Here is a 23,180-nt window from a genome sequence, read left to right as displayed (position 1 = left end):
TACTTTTTAAATTATCTTATTCTTACAAAATATTAGCTAAATTAGAAATGATTGAGACATCTAATTTGGACAACGAAATTGAAAAATGTGGTGTTCTAAAAAATATGAAATTTCTTGATGATACTTAAACATATAAATGGTTTCAAATTGAATTAATTTTTCTTAAGGATAATCAATGAAAAGACTAAAAAATAGAGAGCTCGGATCGTTGTAAAAGAATGCGTAATAGGGTGATGATCAATATATAAATATATATATATATATATATATATTTAAAAAAAGATATTATCTACACTAAAGGGGAGGAGATGATCTTAGCCTTACAATGGACTAACAATAATGTGGTTTAAATTCGCCTTTGACGAGAATCGAACATAAAACCTCTCACTTACATGATCATAATATTTAGCATGTTGATTCCATAATAAATAAGATTCTTAATTGAGAGTGATTTGGAGGCTTTTAATTAAGAGTGCTATATATTGATATCTAATCCAACGTAATTGTATGAGTTTTATCAGGATGATTACTGCTAGTTGATAAGTCTTTTATTTAGGTCAACCAAAAGTGTACGTAGTGAAAATTCTTAGTCAATGACGGCGTGGGTTCAAACCCTTTCGGTGGCTTATCTAATAAAATTTATCGTTTGGCAAAAAGAAAAAAAAAATTGAAAGGGCTAACTTTGTGATGTCCAGAACAATGTTTGAAGAGGCCCAATGGACCCATGGGCCGTTGCCCGAACAACGACGACGTTTGAATTGACCACAGGACACCCAAACAGTCCAAACAATCACACCTCTCTCCCTCCCATTTCCGTCGCCGACTCTTTCTCCCCGCCATTTCTTTGCCCCGAAAAACAAGCAAAAACCCCAAAGCTCCTCAGCCTCTCTGTTTCCACCATGGCCTCCCACCATGGCCTCCCACCATCCCCCACCAACCCTCTCGCTTCTTCTCCCACTCTCCCTCCTCTCACCGCATTCCCCATCCCTCTCTCTGCATTCACCGAATCGCCTCCCTCAATCGGTCGCAGCCTCCAATCGGGCCGCTACGTTGCAACCAGCCAGTCGGTTTCTCCGTTTGGAGGGTGAAGGCGGTCGATATGAGCAGAGAGCATCTCCAAATTCTCTCTGTTAGGGTTCTCTCTGTGCTCGTGTTTTCCAGCTTCTTCTCCAGCTCGCCTTTGCCCCGTGCGGCGGGGCAGGATTCCGAAGGCGGCGGTGGAGGATATGATCTCGCCACCCAGCTCATCTTGAGCCGCTACTCCAATCTCACCCCTGTCTTCCGTGATGAACTCTTGAAAAAATTTGGCTTCTGCATTATCGACGTGTGAGTTTGCCTCTCTCTCTCTCTCTCTTAATTTTGATTTGGTATAGTGAAAATTTACTTTCCTTTACCCTACAGAGACGAGGATTTGAATGGGGCTTTCAATTTCTCAAAAGATTCAAGGTTCGTAACCAACTGCGCTAAAAAAATGGCAGGTACATACAGCCTTAGTTGTTACCATTCTCATCAATTTTTTAATTTTGGGTCACACCGGTTGTAAAAAATGTTACGAATAGGAGGGGGAGAAAACTTGAATGAAATTTTCTAAGCGAAGTGGGATAGAGAAAGCACGAAACTTGAATGAAATTCCATGTTGTAATGTTGCAGAACAAAGTGTGAGGTCGCCGGAGTGAACTTAGATATAGAGTTTAGGAGGCAATGGGGACATGGTTAACTTGGCATTAAACATAAAGTATGCTGTGTAAAGCATGCTGACACTGTTGCGCAATCTCCTCTCTCTTGATAATTATATAACCATTTCAGTCAGTTTCATTTGTCATTTCTGATCATGTTTGTAGGTGGAACAATTGGAGAGGTTATGGGTCGATTGTGCACAGCCGCAGAAATGAGGATGTACGCTGAAGGTTTATTTCAAACCCAGAAGACCACCTACTTGAAACCCAACAAGAACTGTAATCTGACTGTATGGATTTCTGGATGTGAGCCTGGGTGGGCTTGTGCTTCTGCTGAGCAAGTTGACCTGGAAAATCGAACGTATGTGCCTGTCAGAACTAATGAGTGTCAACCTTGTTGTGAGGGTTTCTTCTGCCCGCATGGTCTTACTTGCATGCTCCGTGAGTATTTCAAACCTGCTAAATGATTACGTTTTCAAAATAACTAGTGTTTAATACTTGTTAGTTGTTAGTGCAGTTCTTGACATCTTAGTTCGTTCTTATGTGATATCTATCCTTCTTCCATTGAATTTTATCTATATCCATGTTAGGCCTGAAACCACAATGATCCATATATATGATTTCTCTTATATGTCAAGCTAAGTCCTGTGCTCCTAATTTTGTTCAGAACACCCTTGTGGTCTTCATTTGCTACCAGTCTTTAGTCAAATCTCCCATCTCAATTAATATGTGAAGGGGTATTACAATCATTTCGCGACTATTTTCCTAAGTCACGAAGACCCAATCAATAAATGTATGCGATATGACCCTATACCCTGCAAGTGACGTGTTTTGGATGCTCTTTGTGCAAATTGACAAAAATAGGAGATTTGATTGGTATTGGTAATGAACATAGACCACAAGGTGTTCAACAAAATTAAAACCATAAGCCATACCTGGACATCTAGGCGAAACCATAGAGACTATTGTGATTTGAAGCCATAACTATGTTTGTTTGAAACTTTTGTGTCATCTTAGTCATTTATAAAAACTTTTGATTTTCAATACCAATATACACTCCACCGCTATCAAACTTCTCATGGCTTCAAAGTGGAGATACCTCTATAGACATCTAAGATTGCATCTGAGATGAGGAGCCAATCTTAAAAGGGCTGGTTAAAACTTGAACAAATGCGAGAACCCACTGCTTCAGAGGATGGTCTTCCACTAAATTTTGTTTGATCCTTTCCTTTTGAAAAGCTATACTTCTGTAATATATAAGTCGTTAGCATTGTTGGTTTTCGTTATTAACTTTTCTCATCTGTATCAATGAAGCTTGCCCAATGGGTGCTTACTGCCCACTTGCGAAACTGAACAATGGATCTGGTATATGTGAACCGTAAGTTCATATTCTTTTTGTAACTTTTGTTTTTTCTTCTGAATTCTATCTACTTTTCAAGTTGCCTTATGCTTAGCATACATTAATATTTATCAGCAGAAATATTCTACAGATACAGCTATCAGATGCCTCCTGGGAAGCGAAACCATACTTGTGGAGGAGCAGATAAGTGGGCTGATGTCCTTAGTAGTAAAGAGGTATTCTGTACGGGTGGATCATATTGTCCGTCTACCATCCAAAAAATCCCTTGCAGTAGTGGGTATTGATAATTATCCCGGAACTTGTAGCACTTGTCCTTACATTTGAAAGTTTTTTTTTTGTTTTGTTCAGTAAGCAATCCTTTATGAGATTTGAACTTAGGACCTCCTCTAACAAAGTGGAGGGATGCTTAGACCAAATGGTCCTTTGCCCTTACATTTACCAGTTGTTACTTTATTCCTTCATTGCTGCATGTTTGTACATTTCGACTGAAAACATGGGCTTCTTGATTACCATCATCTGGTTTTGAACAGATGATTCTTTTTCATTAAACAGAGAATCCATCAGTTGTTCACTTTATTTATTCTTACGCGACAATTTCTGCCCATTGCAGATACTTTTGCAGGAAAGGTTCCACAACTCAGGAAGGTTAGTTTCTCTTTTCAGGCATGTAATAGAATCAGAGATACCAAATCTCATTTCGTTTCAATAGTAACCTAAAATTGAAAAAACTAAATTAGTAAGGCGAAATTCAGCAACAGCGATCTGAATTTTGGTCCTAAATCTGATAATAATTATAGGAAACATGATTCTTGAAAGAATAACCGCCAGTTACACTTTTTCAGAAGAAAAAGAAAAACGGCACGGAAGAAGGGAACAATTCCATAGTAGGTGTGCGACTTGTTCATCTGTGAAGGAAGACATAATTTCTGATACTAACATTTGAAATATAAATCTTAGAAAATGGTAGAAATGCATCTAAAAGCAACATGAAACTCCTGTCGGAGCAAATATTTCCTTCTACTCACACGAATAAAGATCTTTATGAAAATTAGTATCCACAATTTCACAATTTGTGTGAGAAATTTTAACAAGGAGTTTTCAGTGGGGGCGCTAGTTAATGGTGTTAATTATGACAAGGTGATTATCTTGGACCTAATCCTCAAAACTTGATTCTTCTGAGTTGTTGTCAGAGATACCATTGATTTCTGTGTTGAAAAGAGGGTCAACACTAGGGGAGGGTGGTAGCTCCAAGAAGTACAAGAACCAAGGGTTGCAAGGGTATGAGATGACACAAAAAGGGAACATCTGAGGAATTCGAGTGAAAAATTGTATGGGGAGTGGAGTCCAAGAAAGGTGAGATTGGGTACATAGGGAGATGGGTTGTGAGGTTGAGAGGTATGAAAATCCTTGTTATTGTTTGAGCAATAGTGGATTTTCAAACTACTCTCAGATAGGCAAGTTGGCAAACTGCATAAGTTTGTTTTCATCTTTCTCTGTATATACTTATGACTTGGATACAGCTGCTTGGTTTTGTCAGAGTAAACATAATGTCAGTTTGGTGTACTATTCTGATGGCAACTTGTAAAAAAAAACTAGTTTGGAGTATTATCAGGTTAATAGTATGATTTCCTTTGCTGTTCAGTGTTATAAAAAACTAGTTTTAAGACTCATCTAGGCAGTTTTTGGGGCGGGGCTATGAAGAAAGCGTCTCTTGCCAGAGGGAGTGGGCTACAGAGTAGCCTAAATGCTTAGGCTATTGCCTCAGGGGCCTAGGCGACCTGGGCATTTGATTTTTTTATTTCTTTTTAAGCCCAAACCCAGAACGGCATGTGAATTAGAGCAATAATAATAATAGTCCAATATTTGATTGTTTGACATGCTTGCTTGATTTTTTTACAAAGTATTATATATATATATATATATATTATGTACATTAAGTATTATAATAATTTTAGGTACCGTGAGGCTTTTGCCTCACACCTCAAGGCTCAAGACAATCACCTAGGCGAGGCTATCCATGAAATGCCTTGGCTTCGCCTTCACTTTTTAAAACATTGGTCATGTTAGATGTCAGATAATGCTTTTGTTTTCTACAATGGTCTATTGCTTTTGAGCTTCGAGTCTGATTGTTATCTATGCTTTTGAATCTAGTGATAATATCCATTGTTGTTTAACTTGCAGAATGTTTCCGGATGGCAACTTGTAAGTCGCAATCAGAAAATCAAAATATTACTGCATATGGTATCATGATTTTTGTGAGTGGTCTTACTTACTCCTTTAATATTGAGATGACAAATGTAAGCTTCTAGAACCACGATCAGAATCGTGGTTCTTTAAATTTGTACCCTGGTGGCTATTTAAATTTGTGGAATGACCTATTCATGGAGTACTTACATTCTTATCTCCCTTCTATTATATGTGTCAAACACAATATTTTTCAAGGAGCTAACAGGTTGTCTCATAAATGTTTTTCACAATGTTTTTTAGAACATCTGTACTGATGAACTTTCTTTGTGAATGCAGGCTGGATTAATTTTCATCCTTCTCATTATATATAATTGTTCTGACCAAGTTCTCGCCACCCGAGAAAAAAGACAAGCGGAATCCAGGGAAAAAGCAGTTCAAAGTGTTAGAGAAAATGCACAAGCACGTGAAAAATGGAAATCTGCGAAAGACATTGCCAAGAAGCATGCAGTTGGACTGTCAACACAGTTTTCACGTACATTTTCTCGCAGAAAATCTACCAAGTCAGACCCGCTGAAAGGATTCAGACAGGCTAAACCTGGATCAGATGGTGCCTTGCCACCTATGCCAACCGGGATAGGTGAGCAATCAGCTGGAACATCTAAAGGAAAGATGAAGGAAAAAAGCAACCTCACACAAATGATAAATGCAATCGAGGAAGACCCAAATAGTCATGAAGGCTTCAATCTAGAAATAGGAGATAAAAACATTAAAAAGCAAGCACCAAAAGTACCGAAAGCACCGAAAGGTAAGCAGTTGCATACTCAGAGTCAAATTTTCAAGTATGCATATGGCCAAATTGAGAAGGAAAAGGCATTACAGGAGCAGAATGCAAACTTAACCTTCTCTGGGGTCATACAAATGGCCAGTGATATTGAAATCAGCAAGAGACCTCCAATTGAGGTTGCTTTTAAAGATCTAACTCTCACGTTGAAAGGGGAAAATAAACATCTTATGAGGTGTGTGACTGGGAAAATATCGCCTGGCCGGGTTTCAGCTGTCATGGGTCCATCTGGGGCTGGAAAAACAACATTTCTGTCTGCCTTGGTTGGAAAAGTGAGGGGGTGCACAATGACTGGTATGATACTTGTAAATGGAAAGATGGAATCTATCCATTGTTACAAGAAAATCATTGGCTTTGTGCCACAAGATGATATTGTGCATGGAAATTTGACAGTTGAAGAGAATCTCTGGTTTAGCGCAAGATGCAGGTATGCACATTTAGTTTGCATAGTTGCTGCTAGTTTTGTTTGTATGGTTGGTCCATTCTCTAACAGCTTAAACTTTGGGTCCAATGGTTGTCTAACATGATATTGGTTGCAAGAGGTCTTTGGGTTTGGAATTTCCCATTCCTATTCGCCTCTTATTTGTCAATCTGATGATGCAGGGTGGTTTTCTAACATTGACATTTCAAGTACAAAGCTTCCAAAATGATCTTGTGAAAATATATTACCGACTAGCATGTATATGTGTGGGAATCTATTGGTTTTTGTTTGATTTTTAATTACTTCATTAAGCCCTATGATTCACAACTTCAATCTCTGAAGCAACAATCTATGTATCCAACAAAATTCTTGATTCCTTTCTTTAGGTCCATTTTTTAAGAAATAATAGGACTCTAATAATCTTGAAGTAGCACTATTGTTCTAGGAGTGGTCTGTAGTAAAAAAAAAAAAAAAAAAAAAAAAAAAAAAAAAAAAACAACTGACATGTAAATGATTCTTAATTCTGAAGTGAATTTGCGAATAGTTGCCCACCTCCTACCAAATAGTGATGTGGAGTCAACAACTAACTCAAAGTATGGATTCTTAAATCAAACAGTAAAGCTTTTAAGCTTCTAAATGTTTTTTTAATACATATTTTTCATTTTTTGTTTGAATTTCTAAATGTTTTTTTAATACATATTTTTCATTTTTTGTTTGAATTTCATGTGCATATCATGTCTGCTATTTTTGGGAACAAACACGAAATATGATCAAAATTCTATTTAACTTAGGCTTACAGAACCGCTTTTTTGTTTTGGTCGAAAAGGCTTACAGAGCCACTTACTAGGCAATATCAAAGACACTGATCAGTTTTGGACTGTTCTGCTTTTTTCTGTTGTTCCTTTTTTCTTGAGAAATGCTAAGGAGACTCTCAAAAGTGGGACTCTCCATGGACTCTCTACCACGTCATATTTTTTTGGCACAATGTTTTATAACGTTGGCATGGGAATTAACGTTAATTTGTGACGTGGCAGAGAGTCCATGGAGAGTCTCACTTCGAAAGTCTCTTAGCATCTCTCTTTTTTATTTTATCACCTTCTTACGTCCTTGGTGACATTCTTTTACTGGTACTGACATTAGTTCTTCTACTATCTTTTCTTCTGTTTTCTGGTTATTGTAGACTTTCTGCTGATCTGCTTAAACCAGAAAAGGTCTTAGTCGTTGAAAGAGTTATTGAATCCTTGGGCCTGCAGGCAGTGCGGGATTCCCTGGTTGGAACAGTGGAGAAGCGAGGTATCTCTGGAGGTCAAAGAAAGCGAGTAAATGTTGGGCTAGAAATGGTCATGGAACCATCACTTCTAATTTTAGATGAACCTACATCTGGTTTGGATAGTTCGTCTTCTAATTTATTACTGAAAGCTCTTCGACGTGAGGCTCTTGAAGGAGTTAACATTTGCATGGTTGTCCACCAACCTAGGTAATATAACTTGTCGTAAGTTCTAGAATGCACATTTTGAGGTAACTTGTTTATTTTAACATTTGCATGGTTTTCCTTGATGGTCTTTTAAATCCTTCAGAGCATTCTGAATGGTTCACATATATCCTGGACCACAAAGCCTTTCTTTTACTTGAAAAATTCACAATGTGTCCCTACATTTTGGATCACACTCAGATACATTTCGATTCGGAAATCATTTTATTTAAATTTGATTTCTTGTCGAAGTTATTTCTTTGGTGGGTAGAAAAGACAATTGGTTATAGGTTGCGGGACACACTTATTTGTATGCTAGCTTTTACTTTTATATTAAATTTTTTAATCTACAATTTGTACTCCTAAATGCTTAGGATGAGATTGATTCCTCAGAGAAGGAAAGTGAGAACTCATAACATTTACTACAAATCTTTGTAAAACAATGAGCATACATAAAACATGTCTTGGAAATTGGGGTACCAAACTTTGTGGACCATTGAAGGAAAAGTAATATTTGAATTTCATTGTTAGTCATTTTTAAGTAGTTCGTTTTCCTTATTGTCTTTTTTTGGGTGCTTCAGCTATACCTTGTTCAAGATGTTTGATGATTTGATCCTTCTGGCTAAAGGGGGACTTACGGTGTATCATGGATCAGTGAAGAAAGTTGAAGAGTACTTTGCTAGTCTTGGGATTACTGTCCCTGAGCGTGTCAACCCTCCAGACTATTTCATTGATATTTTGGAAGGCATAGTAAAACCAAATACAACCACAGGGGTGACCTATAAGCAACTACCTGTTAGATGGATGCTTCATAATGGGTACCCAGTTCCTATGGATATGCTTCAGAGTGTTGATGGGATGGCTGCATCTGCCGGTGAAAGTTCAGCTCATGGAGGAAGTACTCCAAATGCTGGATCTGAGGGACAGTCCTTTTCTGGAGACTTTTGGCAGGATGTTAAGTGTCATGTTGAGGTGAATAAGGACGCTATACAACATAATTTTTTAAAGTCAAATGACTTATCTGAGCGGACTACCCCTGGCGTGTTCCAGCAATATAGATACTTCCTCGGAAGGTGGATATTCTCTTTTTAGTATTTTGGTTCACAAAAATTTCTATTTTTCTATAGATATCAACCATATGGATATGATGAGTGTTGTATCAATGTGTTGAGTTTTATTATGCAAGAGAAGTTAAGACCTTGGGACATTTAGCACTAGGATAACCAAAGAGCGGGTGGGGATAATTCTTTGCACTGTTGCACATACATATTTAGCTAGTAAGGATGGCACTTATCATCTTTACTTTTCCACTATACTTGAAAAAGAAGCAAGATGCTAAGACAATATTAATTAGTTATCTGTGAAGGCTTAGACAATTAACAATGAAGTATCCATAGGCTTGCCACTGTCACACAGTGTACCTGTTACCCTCAGCAGAGTCTATTTCCTGCAACTGCTAACTGCTATTAAGATTATATTGCTTCTAATGGTTCAACTTGATTTGTTGTATTTCTGGATTTTACAGGGGAGGTAAGCAGCGGTTACGAGAAGCTAGAACACAAGCTGTAGATTTTCTTATTTTATTGCTAGCTGGAATCTGCTTAGGAACACTTGCTAAAGTGAGCGATGAAACCTTTGGTGCACTCGGTTATACATACACAGTCATAGCAGTTTGTAAGTAAACTATTTTGTTGCTTGTTTATGCGTCGCTTCCTTAAACTCTGATTTTACTTTATGGTCTAGGATGTTTTCATAATCAACTTGCCTCTTTGGGAAGTTACTGGAACTCTGGAAGTCCAGGACATGCCATTTAGATGTATATAATTTGTTGACTAAAATAGAGTAATAGTCCCTAAACTTGTACCCAAATCTCACATAAGTCATTAGATTATATTTTTATAATTTCTCTTGTAAGACAGTAAGTAAATTATATTTTTATAGTCTCTCTCTGCCCTTTGGACATATGATCTCAATTGACAGTCTGCAACATTCTTAGTAATGCTGGATTGCTTGTGAAAAGAACATTACCCTATATCTATTTGCTTGCCATTATGTATGTTTGGAAATTGACGTGTTTGATACCCACATTCATATCAAATCACTACTCATGTTCGTGTCCTCAAATAATAGCTTTTTACCAAGACATATTTTAGTTCTCACCCCTCCTAATTTGTTTGCATTTCAGCTCTCCTGTGCAAGATTGCTGCTTTGAGAACCTTTGGACTGGATAAGTTGCACTACTGGAGAGAGAGCTCTTCTGGCATGAGTAGCTTGGCGTACTTTCTTTCAAAGGATACAGTTGACCATTTCAATACAATCATTAAGCCTCTTGTGTACCTTTCTATGTTCTATTTCTTCAACAATCCACGATCATCTATCATAGATAATTACATTGTTTTGATTTGTCTGGTATACTGTGTTACCGGTATAGCTTATGCGTTGTCCATCTACCTGGCACCTGGTCCAGCCCAACTGGTAAGAATTTTTTCACATCGAGAAATTATTAATGGAATGTGTAAATGTATCTGCATGCGTTTTTTTTTCCCCTTCTGGTTTTAAGCCATTTGTTGTGTCATGCAGTGGTCAGTACTTCTTCCAGTCGTTTTGACTCTGATTGCAAACTACAACGAGAACAAATTTGTTTCAAGAATAGCTGATTTGTGCTACACTAAGTGGGCTTTGGAAGCTTTTGTCATATCAAATGCCAAAAGGTTTGTAATAACCTGTTATTTCTAAAAAATTATTGTGCATCATCCTTCGAGAAGATATTATAGCCTCTTGCTTTCTTTTATTTTTAGGTACTCTGGAGTGTGGCTAATAACGCGATGCGGTTCACTTATGAAAAATGGTTATGATCTCAATCATTGGAACCGTAGTATAATCTTCCTCGTCATCACCGGTATTGTTTTTCGAGGGATTGCATACTTTTTAATGGTGCTCTTGCAAAAGAAGTAAAATCAGTCTTGATCCTTTCAACCCCTTCCCTCCGTACATGAATGGAGACGCTTGTCTCACTACTTGACCCTTGGAGTCTCTAAACATATCGAGAAGATGACCGAAGATTTACAAGATTGTTGTGTACAGAAGAACTAATATAGTGGCAACCTGTAGATAAGAGTAAATGTGGCATTTCCCTTAGGTAGCTTTTCCAATATGTAGGCTTACAGATAACAGAGCATTTTATTTATTCAGTGTAGCTCTTCCTCGTAAAGTTTCCTGTTACGCATTTGATGTACAATATCGCTTGTTTCTATATGATTTGTATCCACACGGTTGTGTTTTTTGAAATTTCGCGACGTTTGCCTGTACTGTGTACTGTGAGAAATGTTTGTTTAGGATTGTTTTGTTGTGTTTCGTTGCGAAGAGTGAGATGAGAATTCGAATGCAATCGAGGAAGGAGATGTTGGTTGAAAAGTTTTATCATGTTTGGATGACCCATCCACGGTTTGTAGGACTCAAGGCCTGAGCCCGGCGTTTCAGGCCTCGGCCCCAAGATTCATGTGAAGGTGGAGCTCAACCACTTGGGAAAGAAGAGAACAATCTTTTGGTTGGTTTTGGTTTGATGGAGGAGTCCACTTACACTTCAAAGGAGGGGGAGGGGAAGTTGGGATTGTTTTTGGTGCTGAGCCCTCTGCACCACCATGTATAGAAAGAGGAGAGAATGTGGAACATCCAAAATGGTGGTGGTGATGGCCATAGCAAGGTGGTTGTGATATCGGCGGTGTTGTACGTGATTTTTTGTTTTTCATCTTAAAACTCCTGAAATTTTAAGTTTATTATTGTATACGCAATTTTTTTTTGCCTTTTTACTTAATGAATTTAAATGAAAGAATTAGTGCGCATTAATTTAAAAAAAAACCTTTTTTTTTTTTTTTTTTTTGAATTTTTAGTTTATTTTCTCTATCCAAATGTTGGGTAATTGTTTCAAACTTAGATAATGTAATTGGCCTAAACAATCTTATGGTCAACAACATTGTACAGAGTAATGATCATGGTTGGTGTTAGTTGTCAAACTATGTGTTGGGACTCAGCTTTGTTTGGTGTCTGGATTTAGATAACTCACTAGATTTGATGTACGTTGGGACAAGAAACCATCATCGCCAGCTAACTATGGTTTTAAACACCAATCACATTAAGTAGTGATGGCCATAGCAGGGTTTAGGGTTTGTATTGATCCACATTATTATACTTAACCCTTCCTCCTCTAGGGATTGTTTTGATCTACATTATTATACACCAATCACACTAATTATTAAAGAGAGTGAGAGGGCCATTAATTATTTCATGGAAGGGGAAGTGCCCTCTAGGAATTTCATTACATCGATTTGTGATAATTTGCTTTTACAATCATTGGTATTTCATACCATAAAATAGGCCCTACAATTAACTGACAAATGAGCAAGATGAAGCAGTTGGATCGACAAGTTTCTCCTGATCCCGCCACCCCCTTGGTCATCCGTCCTAACGGGACGAGATGGGACGGGGCGGGGTGGGAATGTGAAGAACATGCTATCCTACATGCTTAGCATGTGTGAGAATGTTAATACATCTACATCCATAAGATGTATTAGTTTGAATTTCTCATAGTACCAGGGTCATATTTGTATCTTTCATCCGTTTCGGATAACCAAAAACAAGTCTCTTAGGGCTTGTTTAGTACACAAGATTTGATTGCAACGAAGAACTCTAAAATTTGAAGGCATATTTAAAGTAAAAGTGAAGGAATTTTCATTTGGAGGGATTAGAAGAGGATTAGCTATAAAGGAAATTCATCCCTTTTAATTCTATTATTTTAAGGTGGATTACAATGATAATTTGACAACATAAGCATCTAGACATCTTACTATTCATATATCTCAAATTTTACAAAATTCGTTCTTTTAACTATGGCTAAAAGTAACAAAGACTTATAATTCAATTAGTTAAAAACATTCACATTTACATTAGAAGTCTCGGGTTCGTCCCTCTATATCTATAGTAGAAGAAAAGAAAAAAGATATGGTAGTGAAGGTTACTGATAATGATCATTCATACATTATTGTATTTACTGTTTGCTATAATTATATAAATAGCTTTAGGTCTTTGTAATTGTAAGGTATAACCGCTAACCCCCCCTCCAAAAGCCAGAATTGCAAGCTACGCCAAACCCAAAAGCCCTCCCACGTACCTCTCACTCCACCACCACACCACCCCCTCTTATTTTCCCTGCATGATGTCCCACCCACAACATGATCATCAGCCCGAAAGCTCTCTCTCATCTTCTTCTTCAACGCCTCAAAATTCTTTTCATTCATCAAACCAAACGTCAACAGCAGAAACAACCAGTAGCTGCCACCCTTGCTTTGGCACTAAGCTTATTAAGTCCTCACGTCAACACTGCTTTGAACACATTCAAAACCTCACCAAAAATACTGCCAACAACATCTTACCCTCTTGGCTTTATGTTGCCTCTTGTAAGCGTTGGAGTTGGCTCAAGCTAAGCTGCACTGAGGTTTTGTTCATGGCGAGCCCCGGCGACTTGTCCGTTCGCACTCCGTCGGACATTGTAAGTTCCATTTGAATCTGTGACGCTTGATGATGTTAAAAAATGTTACATAATGTAAATCATTTGTAATATTTTACTGTTTATTTTGGTTAGCCTTGAGTTGTACTCTTTGTAGTTAGCTATTTCATGATCAATTTCTTATGCATTAGAGTTTGTTAATTTGGAAATGCAGAGAAAAAAGAAACTTTCTGGGCAACGAAAGAAAGAGGAGCTTGAAAGAGAGGTGCGTAGGATGGGACTCGAGTCCTTCTCTGAATATTAATATTTGATTAAAGTTGTTTTAACGAAGACTATCTAGCAATTTTGCGGCACTATTTGTTTATGTATATTCGGAACACAAGTGGTATATCACCTATCATAATACAAATGAAGGAGTATTGAAAAATATGTCACCTCTTTCTACTTATATTATGATAATAGTGTACCAGCTCATATTCCAAATACATAAAAAATTCTCTTCACTTAGTTATTAGCACTCAAAGCAAGTATTTATTATATATACTAGCATAGAGCACACACTTTGTGTATGTGAACAATTTCTCTTAATAAGTGCATATTTTTTTTCAATATTACATAATTATTGTTTTATCCTCCTCATGTAAATATTGTGTATCAAAAGTGAGGGTAAAATTGAAAAAATAAGTATAAAAAGAGGGTAAAATAGGAAGAATAGGGATATGGTTATCATTTTGTCAAAAGGTACAAAATTACTATTTTGCCCTCATTTTGTCAATAGTGTGCATCAAAAGTGAGTGCATAATAGGAAAAAATGGCAAAAAATTGACAAGGATGGTTCTCTTAATAATAATATAGATTTATACACATACTAAGAGTTGCAAATAGGAAAAAATGGCAAAAAGTTGATAAGGATGGTTCTCTTAATAATAAGATAGATTTATACACGTAATAAGAGTTGCAAATACTTGCAAAATTAACATGCTTGCTAACACTTGCACCATCTCATTGCACATTCAATAATAAAACCCACATCTGTCAGGGTATTTGTCGGGTTGTATAAATAATGAATAATATTATTCACATACCCTTATTAATTTTGTTCATTGATTTTTTTTTGTTTATTCGATTCGACGGTTGAAAATTAAAAAGAATATAAAAAATAAAAATAAGTGCGTAGATAACACCACTCGAAATAATATCTCACCGGCGGACTGACACTAGCCCATAAAATTTGCAATCATAGGGTGATGGGGTCACCTTCCTGGTCTACGTACCAGGATAAACAAAATAGCTAAAACTGATAGGGGTGAATCATGTTTATGAACACATCATTTTTAGGCATCCATAACTATCTACCATTATATTTCTTCAAGGTTTCATGGTTTATCTTTCGAACTTTTGGTTCTTCCAGCTGGGGAGCCATATTTTGCAAGGAGAATATGTACTTAGTATCCATTGGATTCCCAAGGCCAATTTAATTAGGACATGTTCTTTGTCAAGGAAACCAAATTAATTTTTTTTGAAACTGTGACATACTATTGAAGTGCAACTTTTGACAAAGCAGTTCTTACCCAAAAGCATGAAGCAATAAATGAGAACCATAACCCATAATTGAATCCCCTACCAGCATTTTACAGCAAAGAAAACCATACCCCTTAATTAAATCGTCACTCTTTAGTGTAAATATATCATTGTATAAAAAACAAGTTTAGGAGTTTAAATTTTTTTCATAATCTAAATTTTGGTCTTAAACTTTTCTCATACTCTAAGTTCAGGAGTCATATAATGTATGATGAGAGAGTCGTATTGACAAGTTCCTTATTTATTTTGTAGGTTTCTTTGCTTAAAAGAATGCTTCATCAGGAAGAGAAAGTACATGAGGTTTTGGACCAAGTCCACAATCGGAAAAATGGTGACTCTGCTATTTCTATCCCAAGATTTCTTCCTCCCAAGGTATTTATCTTCTTCCTTTTAAGCTACCTCATGCGGCTGACTTTTTTATGCATGGGATTTTTTGACAGTTAGACAATTTATACAAAGTTATACTACAGATGTTAAGAATTGTAACATATTAATTAAAGAATAACTTTGTATGTTGCATGGCATGCATCTTATATGGTTAGATCCTAAGTAAGTCAAGATTAGACATTGGACATTTATATATGATTCCACCTAAATAGTCATGATTTACAATTTGCCAGCATATATGTGTTGCTTATGTATTAACTCATCACTCGTAGATCTTCTTCACAACAAATTAGATAAATTCAAAATAATTAAGATTCGATTATAATGACAAAAATATATACGAATACGGTGCTTCAAAAAACTGAAAATGTGACTTTACCCCTTAAAACTCAATTTTTTTTTTTACATAAAACCCACAATAATATATTTTTCTAACAAAAACCCAATGACTAGGCTCCACCTAAGCAAATTACCTAATCGAGATTGTGCGTCGTATTTAATATTATTTGGATTTCCCAAATTACCCTTAGTTAAGTCATTATAGCAGTTTATGTTGATATCAAAATTAAAATGGAAAGCTTTTTTAATGTTCTTGTAACGTGTGTACTGGCTTTGAAATTTTAGTTGACGTAGGAATAAAAATTCAAAACGTTTTGAATTCAACAATAAATTTTCAGATTAATGTACCCTATTGCGATTTAATAAAAACCATGCTTTTGTTTTCTTTAAAACAAAAGGGGTAAAAAATGATGTGTCTAGTATGTTTTTTTTTATTTTTCGAACATCAATGTACCTATTTTTTTTGTTTTGAAAAGATTAGTGTACCTACTTAGTACCAATAGTTTTGGTCATTTTGAAAAATAATGCACCTGTTATTAAATTTTTGAATCTGGAAAATATAGGTAAATTAATTTATGTAGGTAAATTAGTATAAGATTTCATACATGTTTATCATGGATCCTGAGCCTCTATTAGGTGGCATATTGTTAATATTTCTCGTATAAAATATATTTATCATTTAAATTAGTGAATCTACAAAATATAGGTAAATTAATTTGTATAGGTAAATTAGTATAATATTTCATACATGTTTGTCATGCATCCCAAGCCTCTATTTGTAGGCATATTATTGGTATTTCTCATATAAATATACTTATTAGGCAAACTATTGATTTTTCTCGTATAAAATATATTTTATTATTTACATTAGTGAATCTACAAAATATAGGTAAATTAGTATAATATTTCATACATGTTTATCATGCATTCTGAGCCTCTATTAGTAGGCATATTATCGATATTTCTCACATAAATACACTTATTAGGCATACTATTGATATTTCTTAGATAAATATACTTATTATTTAATCAACAAAATATAGGTAAATTTGTTGGTATAATATATTAACAGTATAGGAGCTTGTTGCTCATCATAATTAGGGTGAGTTATGATAACCTTTATTGACTTAATTAGGGAGTTGTGGCATAAGTTGTAAATATATTATAACAATAGGTCACTTTTTTGCTTACATGTCAGTTTGTTTGAAAATTGGGTTTTATTTAGAGATTTAAATTTATATGGGTTTTTGTTTATTTAAAGAACCCTTCAAAAAACACTAAAATGACCACCATTTAAACTTGCATTGCAGAGATGATCTTTGGTTTCCAATTTGGCTATAAGAAGACCTAAAATCACTCGTATGTCCGATTTGGGTGATCGATTTTTGTAAAGCTGATCTTTGAAAGAAAACCTAAAAATTAAATAGTTCCAATTGTTGAAATGCAATGGAGTAAGCTCTACAAAAGCGTCCCTCAAACAAAATTATTAAGGAATCCCTCAACTGACTCAACTGAGGCTCATTGCATATACACATCTACCAAAAAATAAGTTGTTAATGAAGCTACGTTATTGTTCTAACTTCTACTGGTATAACTACTTTATTGGGATCATAGTTCTACTAGTATGTAACTACTTCGTTGTTCATAAAAGAGTAAATATAATACTCTCCTCTATGAGTAACGCAGATGAAGGAGCTTTTGGCAGAGCTAGCTATGGTTGAAGGAGAAATTGGTCGACTTGAAGGCCAAATTAGCCAACTTCAACTTGGATTGAAGCATGAACAAGAAGCTACAAAGGAATCAAAACTATCAAACCAATGGCAGCACGGAAACCTAGTTAGTAACCCCATTCCTCGTGCATCAAATGTAGCAATGCCAAGCCCCATACACAGAAGTGTTAACAATGAGAGCCAGAGAATGGGGTATCATGAGACCAAGGCATTGCATTTCATAAGTAAAGCAATCAAGGGTGATTATGATCACCTTAACGACCTCAGTCCAAACGAAAAAATCGGATATTCGAGAGGATTTTCTGACCAGAAAGAAAATTATTTCTACGAGGATGTTAAATTTCAAAATAAGCTTCCGAGAAACAACGGATCTTTGAGGGCACCCTCGCCCTTGAGATCACCCTCGCCCTTGAGGGCACCCTCGCCCTTGCGAGCTCCAAGACATCCGTCACCCAAGGTGCGCCCTAACTTGTTACATTCCTTTTTATTCCGTCTTTATAATTTCAAAAAGATTGTATGCATCAGTTATATGTAACAACTCTCTGTTATAATGTGCATGTAGATCTTACTGATAGTATACAGGCATGTATTGAGAGGGAGATTACGTATAACGTGCTGCACCCAAAGATTATTATTCCTACTTTTAGTTTATTATGCTTGGTAACGTGAGCTACTAATGTTAATTTGATGAGACTAATTCATTTCATTTCAAAGTTTCATGCCTGAAGATGCTTATCACCAATTAATTGATGCATGGCTTTGTTTTTTTGTTTAGTTAAAAGAACGTAATCCGGGGATTACTTCAGAACTCCCACCAAAATCTGTACCAATTCCAACACAATTAGAAGAGAACAGCCAGAATTGGCAACCAAACAAGCTCTCTGAGGAAATCATGAAGTGTCTAAACTTCATATACATTAGGCTGCTTAGAGCAACAAGAACAATGGAAATAGAGAAGTCAGGCCCCATTTCCAGGTCTGTCAACTCTTCCATAACCTCAAGAAGCTTCAGGGACGATACTGGCGCAAACGCAAAGTCAAGCCTTTTGTTACAAAAGGAGTCAAGGCAACAAGACCCTTATGGCATCTTCAATGTGGAAGAATGTATTCCTAGAGACATTGGCCCTTACAAAAACTTGGTTACTTTCACTTCAATCTCCATGGATCCAAAATCCATTTCAGCCTCCAACTCTATTCCTTTACTAAAAAAATTAAGGTACTTACTAGTTGTTTTCGTCTTTGTGATCGTAACACTATCACGTGGTTTCATATCATGACTTTTTAATATTATTTTCCTATTGTCCTTGTGCATCAGGGTATTGATGAACTATCTCCAGGTGGTGGATTTGGGGTCCTTGACATACCAACAGAAGCTAGCATTCTGGGTCAACATTTACAATGCTTGTATAATGAATGTATGTATACAAAAAATGCCATTTTTTCCTTCTGCTTATTAATATTCAATTAAGAGATGCAAGTCTGAAGTGTGCCTAATCCTGTTCAAGCTCTCATGCTGGATTACTGAAGTTTTTTTATTTTCCAGGGTTTTCTCCAGTACGGAGTGCCTTCGTCCGTGGAAAAATTATTCGCATTGATGAACAAGGTAAGCCCCAAGCTTTAGCTGAAATTAAGCATCGAATTGGCATATATGAATGTATAGGCATTGACTGGCAGAAAAAAATTTTAGATATATCTGCTCAAAAGTTTATTTCCTTACTAATCTTCACGAGTAACGAATAATATTTGATTCAGGCAACTCTGAACATAGGGGGTAAGATTTTAAATGCTGAATCCATAGAGCATTACATTTTGAGGAAGCCAGCACCTTCCGGTATGCAAGAGGTAAATATGACTGATCTTATGATCAAATGCTTGGTTTATAGTGTACTAGTATGTTCTCATATCATGTCATTTTCCACAGGCTTTTCGGAATGGTGAGAAAGATGATAAAGGCATCCGCGAACTCTACGGTCTCGAGTCCATGGATCCTAATGTTACATTTGCACTGTGTTGTGGAACTCGTTCTTCTCCCGCGGTACAATTGATATAGAATGTTCCAACATTGCATTTGATTAATGTACTAATGCTACCATCTTTTCCGGAAATTAATGTTACGTTTTTCAGGTGAGGATATACACGGCCGACGGTGTTGTAGCTGAGTTGGAGAGATCAAAGTTGGAGTACCTGCAAGCATCAATTGTGGTGACCAGCTCAAAGAAAATTGTGTTCCCAGAACTGCTGCTAGGAAACATGTTTGATTTTGCTGTGGATGTGGACTCACTAGTTCAGTGGGTTTGCCACCAGTTACCAACATCTGGGTCATTGAGAAAATCAATGGTGGACTGCTTCAGGGGTCAAATTAGCAGTGGCAATATTACTACCACTGTTGAGAAAATGCCATATGATTTTGAGTTTCAGTACATATTGGCCATGTAATCAAGTCCCTGGTTAATTTTTCTTGAGTTGGTGTTGACTATCAAGTATATCAAGTGTGTACATGAATAAATCAAGGGTTGGATTATGGATATATTGGTCATTATACCCATTAGTTGAATACCACTTCCACTTGTATTACCTGGACTAGTCATGAATCTCTCGACGTTTACTAACATATACCTCATTCTCTCTTTTATTCCTGAGTGTGTATGTAGGAGAAATATACTCGAAAAGATAGCAGACAGAAATAATCTATGATGAGCTGCTTCGATTCAGGACTCTATGCTTGAATAATTATCATTTGCATATTTGTAGCTTGGACTTTTTTTGAAGCGACGAAGTTAATCAAAGATGTTTCTTAGTGTGGAGCAGGGAAGATGGACTAAAAATAAAGAGATTAGTGTGCTATCAATACAATAATTGAATTCCATAGTTCTGCGTGGTATCACAACTTATGTTTTCTATTCTTATATCGCACTTCTTCTAATTTGGTATTTGTTTTGCAATTATAGATGCATGTGAATTTCAATTTTTTAATACATTAACATCTCACAGTTACACACACATGCATTGACGACTGGCACCAGCATAATACAATGTTGTTTTTCTAATCATCGATCGACAATCGACAGGGAAAGAGAGGTCCATTTCCTCCCATGTCATGCATGAATCGGAGACCACGCGAGTCGCTTAAATGATTCCGCCCCTGCATGCAACTCAGTTTTGACATATTGTTGTGGTCACTGTCATTTGGTCAGCGCTTATTATTGCCAGTTGGCCAACTTGGCCAACTTCCTACTTATGTTGTTTGACGTTAGACGTTTGAATTTTCGTATATTTCAGTTAAGCTTTTGACTTTACAAAATTGTAAACGCAGTCCATGGACTAACCTTTTCCGATTGTCTGTATTTTTCTCTAAAAATGAGGCCAATTGGTGGTAAACACAATTGGTGGCAAGTTACAGTTATAAAGTTTGTTGTCTCTAAGTTTTCTCTTTCGAGGTGCAACAAAGCAGCAAATGAGATGGTTGCATATGTGTTTAAAGAGAAAGGTACATAAAATCGGATGATTAGTAGGTAATATGACTTTTTATTACTTTAGTTGTTAATTTTAATATATTGATTTATATTTGATTACGAGAATATAAAAAAAAAAAAATATTAACGAAAAACTTTTGTACTGTTCACTTTAACAAAAAATCACATTTTGACACTAAAAAATCAATTATAGTACTATTCACTTTACCTTTTATTTTATCTTTACCGTTAAAACTTAAAATTTTCAAATCTTTTTTATTAGTTTTTTTAATTTTTTTAATCGTAGCCGCCGCCGTAAGACTGACAGAACATATTTGTGAATGTATCAAATATTCAAACTCAAAACTAAAAAAAAACATATACCCACTCGTATCGTTATCAAATCACTGAAATTCATCGTTTAAATGTTCAAAATAATCACTTATGTCGCTCTCAAATTCCCTATTTCCTAATTACAAAAGTACAGAATGAGAATATTGTTCTTCCACCAAAACGACAGCGTTTTATCTCGGGGCAAGTGAGACCGAAATCCCCGCCGGAACTCTCACATTGTCGGACCAAAACTTCGACTCCAAATACAGCTTGGAGATCTTTCCCGACACGCGTTCCATGCTGGGCCGTTGATCAGGGTCCACGTGTACGCACTCCAATGCCAAACGTGTCAATTTCTCAGCCACCTCCACGGGAAACGAGTCCTTGAGCCTGTTATCCACCCAAGTCCTCAGACCTCCGCGGAGAACCGCCGCCTGCGCCGAGTCGACCACCGAGGTTCTGATAAAATCGCCCCGAGTTTTATCGAACTTGTACTTGAACGGCTCCTGAGCCGACAAAAGCTCCAAGATTACGATCCCGAATGCATACACGTCGGACTTCTGGGTCGCCGCGCCGGTGGTCTGGAATTCCGGTGACATGTACCCTCTCACGCCTTCGAACTGGTTTTTCCGGCTGTCGGATCGGCTCAATCTCGACGTGGGGCCTTCGATTTGGTCTCCCGGTCTGGGATTAGAGTTTTGACGGGTGTAGGAATCGGTCTCACCGCACAATTGGGCGGCCCCGAAATGGCAGATGCGGCCGTTGTAGTGCGGTTCGGTGACCAAAACGCTGCCGCTTGTGATGTGGTTATGGACCAAATTGACGTTGAGGCCGGTGTTGTTGTGGATGTAGTCCAAGCCCTGAGCGAGATCGGTGGCGATCTGCATACGTGAGGTCCACGTGGACAGGACCGTGAAATTCGGGTTGTTGGGGTTCCGCAGGCAGGCTGCCAGGCTGGCGCCGTGGACGAATTCGTAGACGAGGAATGTGTGGTCGGTTGAGATGCACGCGCCGAGGAGCTTGATGATGGAGGTGTGGTGGCTGCGGCAGAGGGTGGAGAGTCGGTTTTTGAGTTCGGCGGCGGAGAACTTGACGCGGAACTTGCGCTGGAAAACGACGGCGTCTTTTCCGCGGAGTTTGCAGCGCCAGGAGGGGGTGGAGGTGTCGGTTAGGCGTTTGGAGAGGAAGTTGTTGGTGGCGGCGCAGAGTTCGGAGAAGTCGTAGAGGATGGGGTTTTCGGGGACGGGGAGGGAGTCTTTGAGGTTGGAGACGGAGGTGGAGGAGGAAGTGGAGGAAGAGAGCTTGTAACTTGTGATGGAGGTGTTGTGGCCGCCGCTGTGGGTGTTGGAGGTGGAAGGCTGTTCGAAGGAGGAGGAGGCGGCGGAAGTTGGGTGGGTGGATTGAGTGGATTGATGGGTGCGTGGGGTCCGGCGAGGGGTGGAGACTGGCTGGGCGGCGTCGACTGACATTTTGGATTTGCACATATGGGTGGAGACCGAGAATGGGGGAATACTTTTTTATGCCGAGATTTCAAGGACATTTAATATTAGAGTTCGACGCCGTGGATGCGGAAGCGACTGGGTAATGATGTGGTTGGCGCATGTCCATTGTGCGCGCCTACTACTACGGCGCATGATAGCGGGATGGAGGACCGATTGGATGATGCATTTATTGCATTAGATTATCTCGAACTGAATTAGTTTAGGGAATTAATTTGGATTGACTTGGCACGGATTAAGAAATACTATAAAAGTGCGTTTGTTGTACTAGATTATCTCGGACTGAATTAGCTTCAGAGACTAAATTAGATTGGCTTGGCTTGGATTAAGCACTACTAAAATTGTGAAACATTTGGTGCACTATCAGACTAGTTAGGACTAAATTTTTATTTTTAATTTTT

General features: G+C 37.4%; 3 protein-coding genes and 1 long non-coding RNA gene across 4 annotated transcripts; 3 read left to right on the top strand and 1 right to left on the bottom strand.

The window, feature by feature from the left end:
• Window positions 1-833: 833 nt before the first annotated feature.
• On the top strand, window positions 834-11,660 carry LOC137715872 (ABC transporter G family member 28-like). The gene is made up of 14 exons (XM_068455225.1): window positions 834-1,326; window positions 1,402-1,478; window positions 1,842-2,117; window positions 2,991-3,054; window positions 3,167-3,313; window positions 3,647-3,681; window positions 5,218-5,291; window positions 5,560-6,491; window positions 7,666-7,962; window positions 8,538-9,029; window positions 9,482-9,630; window positions 10,142-10,431; window positions 10,537-10,667; window positions 10,755-11,660. The coding sequence occupies exons 1-14, from the start codon at window positions 1,100-1,102 to the stop codon at window positions 10,909-10,911; spliced, it is 3,348 nt and encodes a 1,115-aa protein (XP_068311326.1). The 5' UTR covers window positions 834-1,099; the 3' UTR covers window positions 10,912-11,660.
• A 1,805-nt stretch (window positions 11,661-13,465) lies between these two features.
• Window positions 13,466-15,374, top strand: LOC137714757 (uncharacterized). The gene is made up of 3 exons (XR_011065452.1): window positions 13,466-13,501; window positions 13,674-13,724; window positions 15,293-15,374. It is a non-coding gene; the product is annotated as an uncharacterized lncRNA (long non-coding RNA).
• A 2,147-nt stretch (window positions 15,375-17,521) lies between these two features.
• LOC137714756 (uncharacterized) lies at window positions 17,522-20,006 on the top strand. The gene is made up of 7 exons (XM_068453891.1): window positions 17,522-17,953; window positions 18,272-18,711; window positions 18,811-18,910; window positions 19,039-19,098; window positions 19,248-19,337; window positions 19,435-19,530; window positions 19,620-20,006. The coding sequence occupies exons 1-7, from the start codon at window positions 17,639-17,641 to the stop codon at window positions 19,929-19,931; spliced, it is 1,413 nt and encodes a 470-aa protein (XP_068309992.1). The 5' UTR covers window positions 17,522-17,638; the 3' UTR covers window positions 19,932-20,006.
• Window positions 20,007-21,349: 1,343 nt separating this feature from the next.
• LOC137716334 (lysM domain receptor-like kinase 3) lies at window positions 21,350-22,883 on the bottom strand. Its single transcript, XM_068455774.1, has one exon. The coding sequence runs from the start codon at window positions 22,762-22,764 to the stop codon at window positions 21,472-21,474; it is 1,293 nt and encodes a 430-aa protein (XP_068311875.1). The 5' UTR covers window positions 22,765-22,883; the 3' UTR covers window positions 21,350-21,471.
• Window positions 22,884-23,180: the final 297 nt, after the last annotated feature.

The sequence above is a fragment of the Pyrus communis genome, chromosome 14, assembly GCF_963583255.1.
Source record: "Pyrus communis chromosome 14, drPyrComm1.1, whole genome shotgun sequence".
Classification (NCBI taxonomy): Eukaryota; Viridiplantae; Streptophyta; class Magnoliopsida; order Rosales; family Rosaceae; genus Pyrus; species Pyrus communis.
The sequence above is the reverse complement of the archived record's forward strand: the minus strand, read 5'-3'. Positions and strand labels throughout refer to the sequence as shown.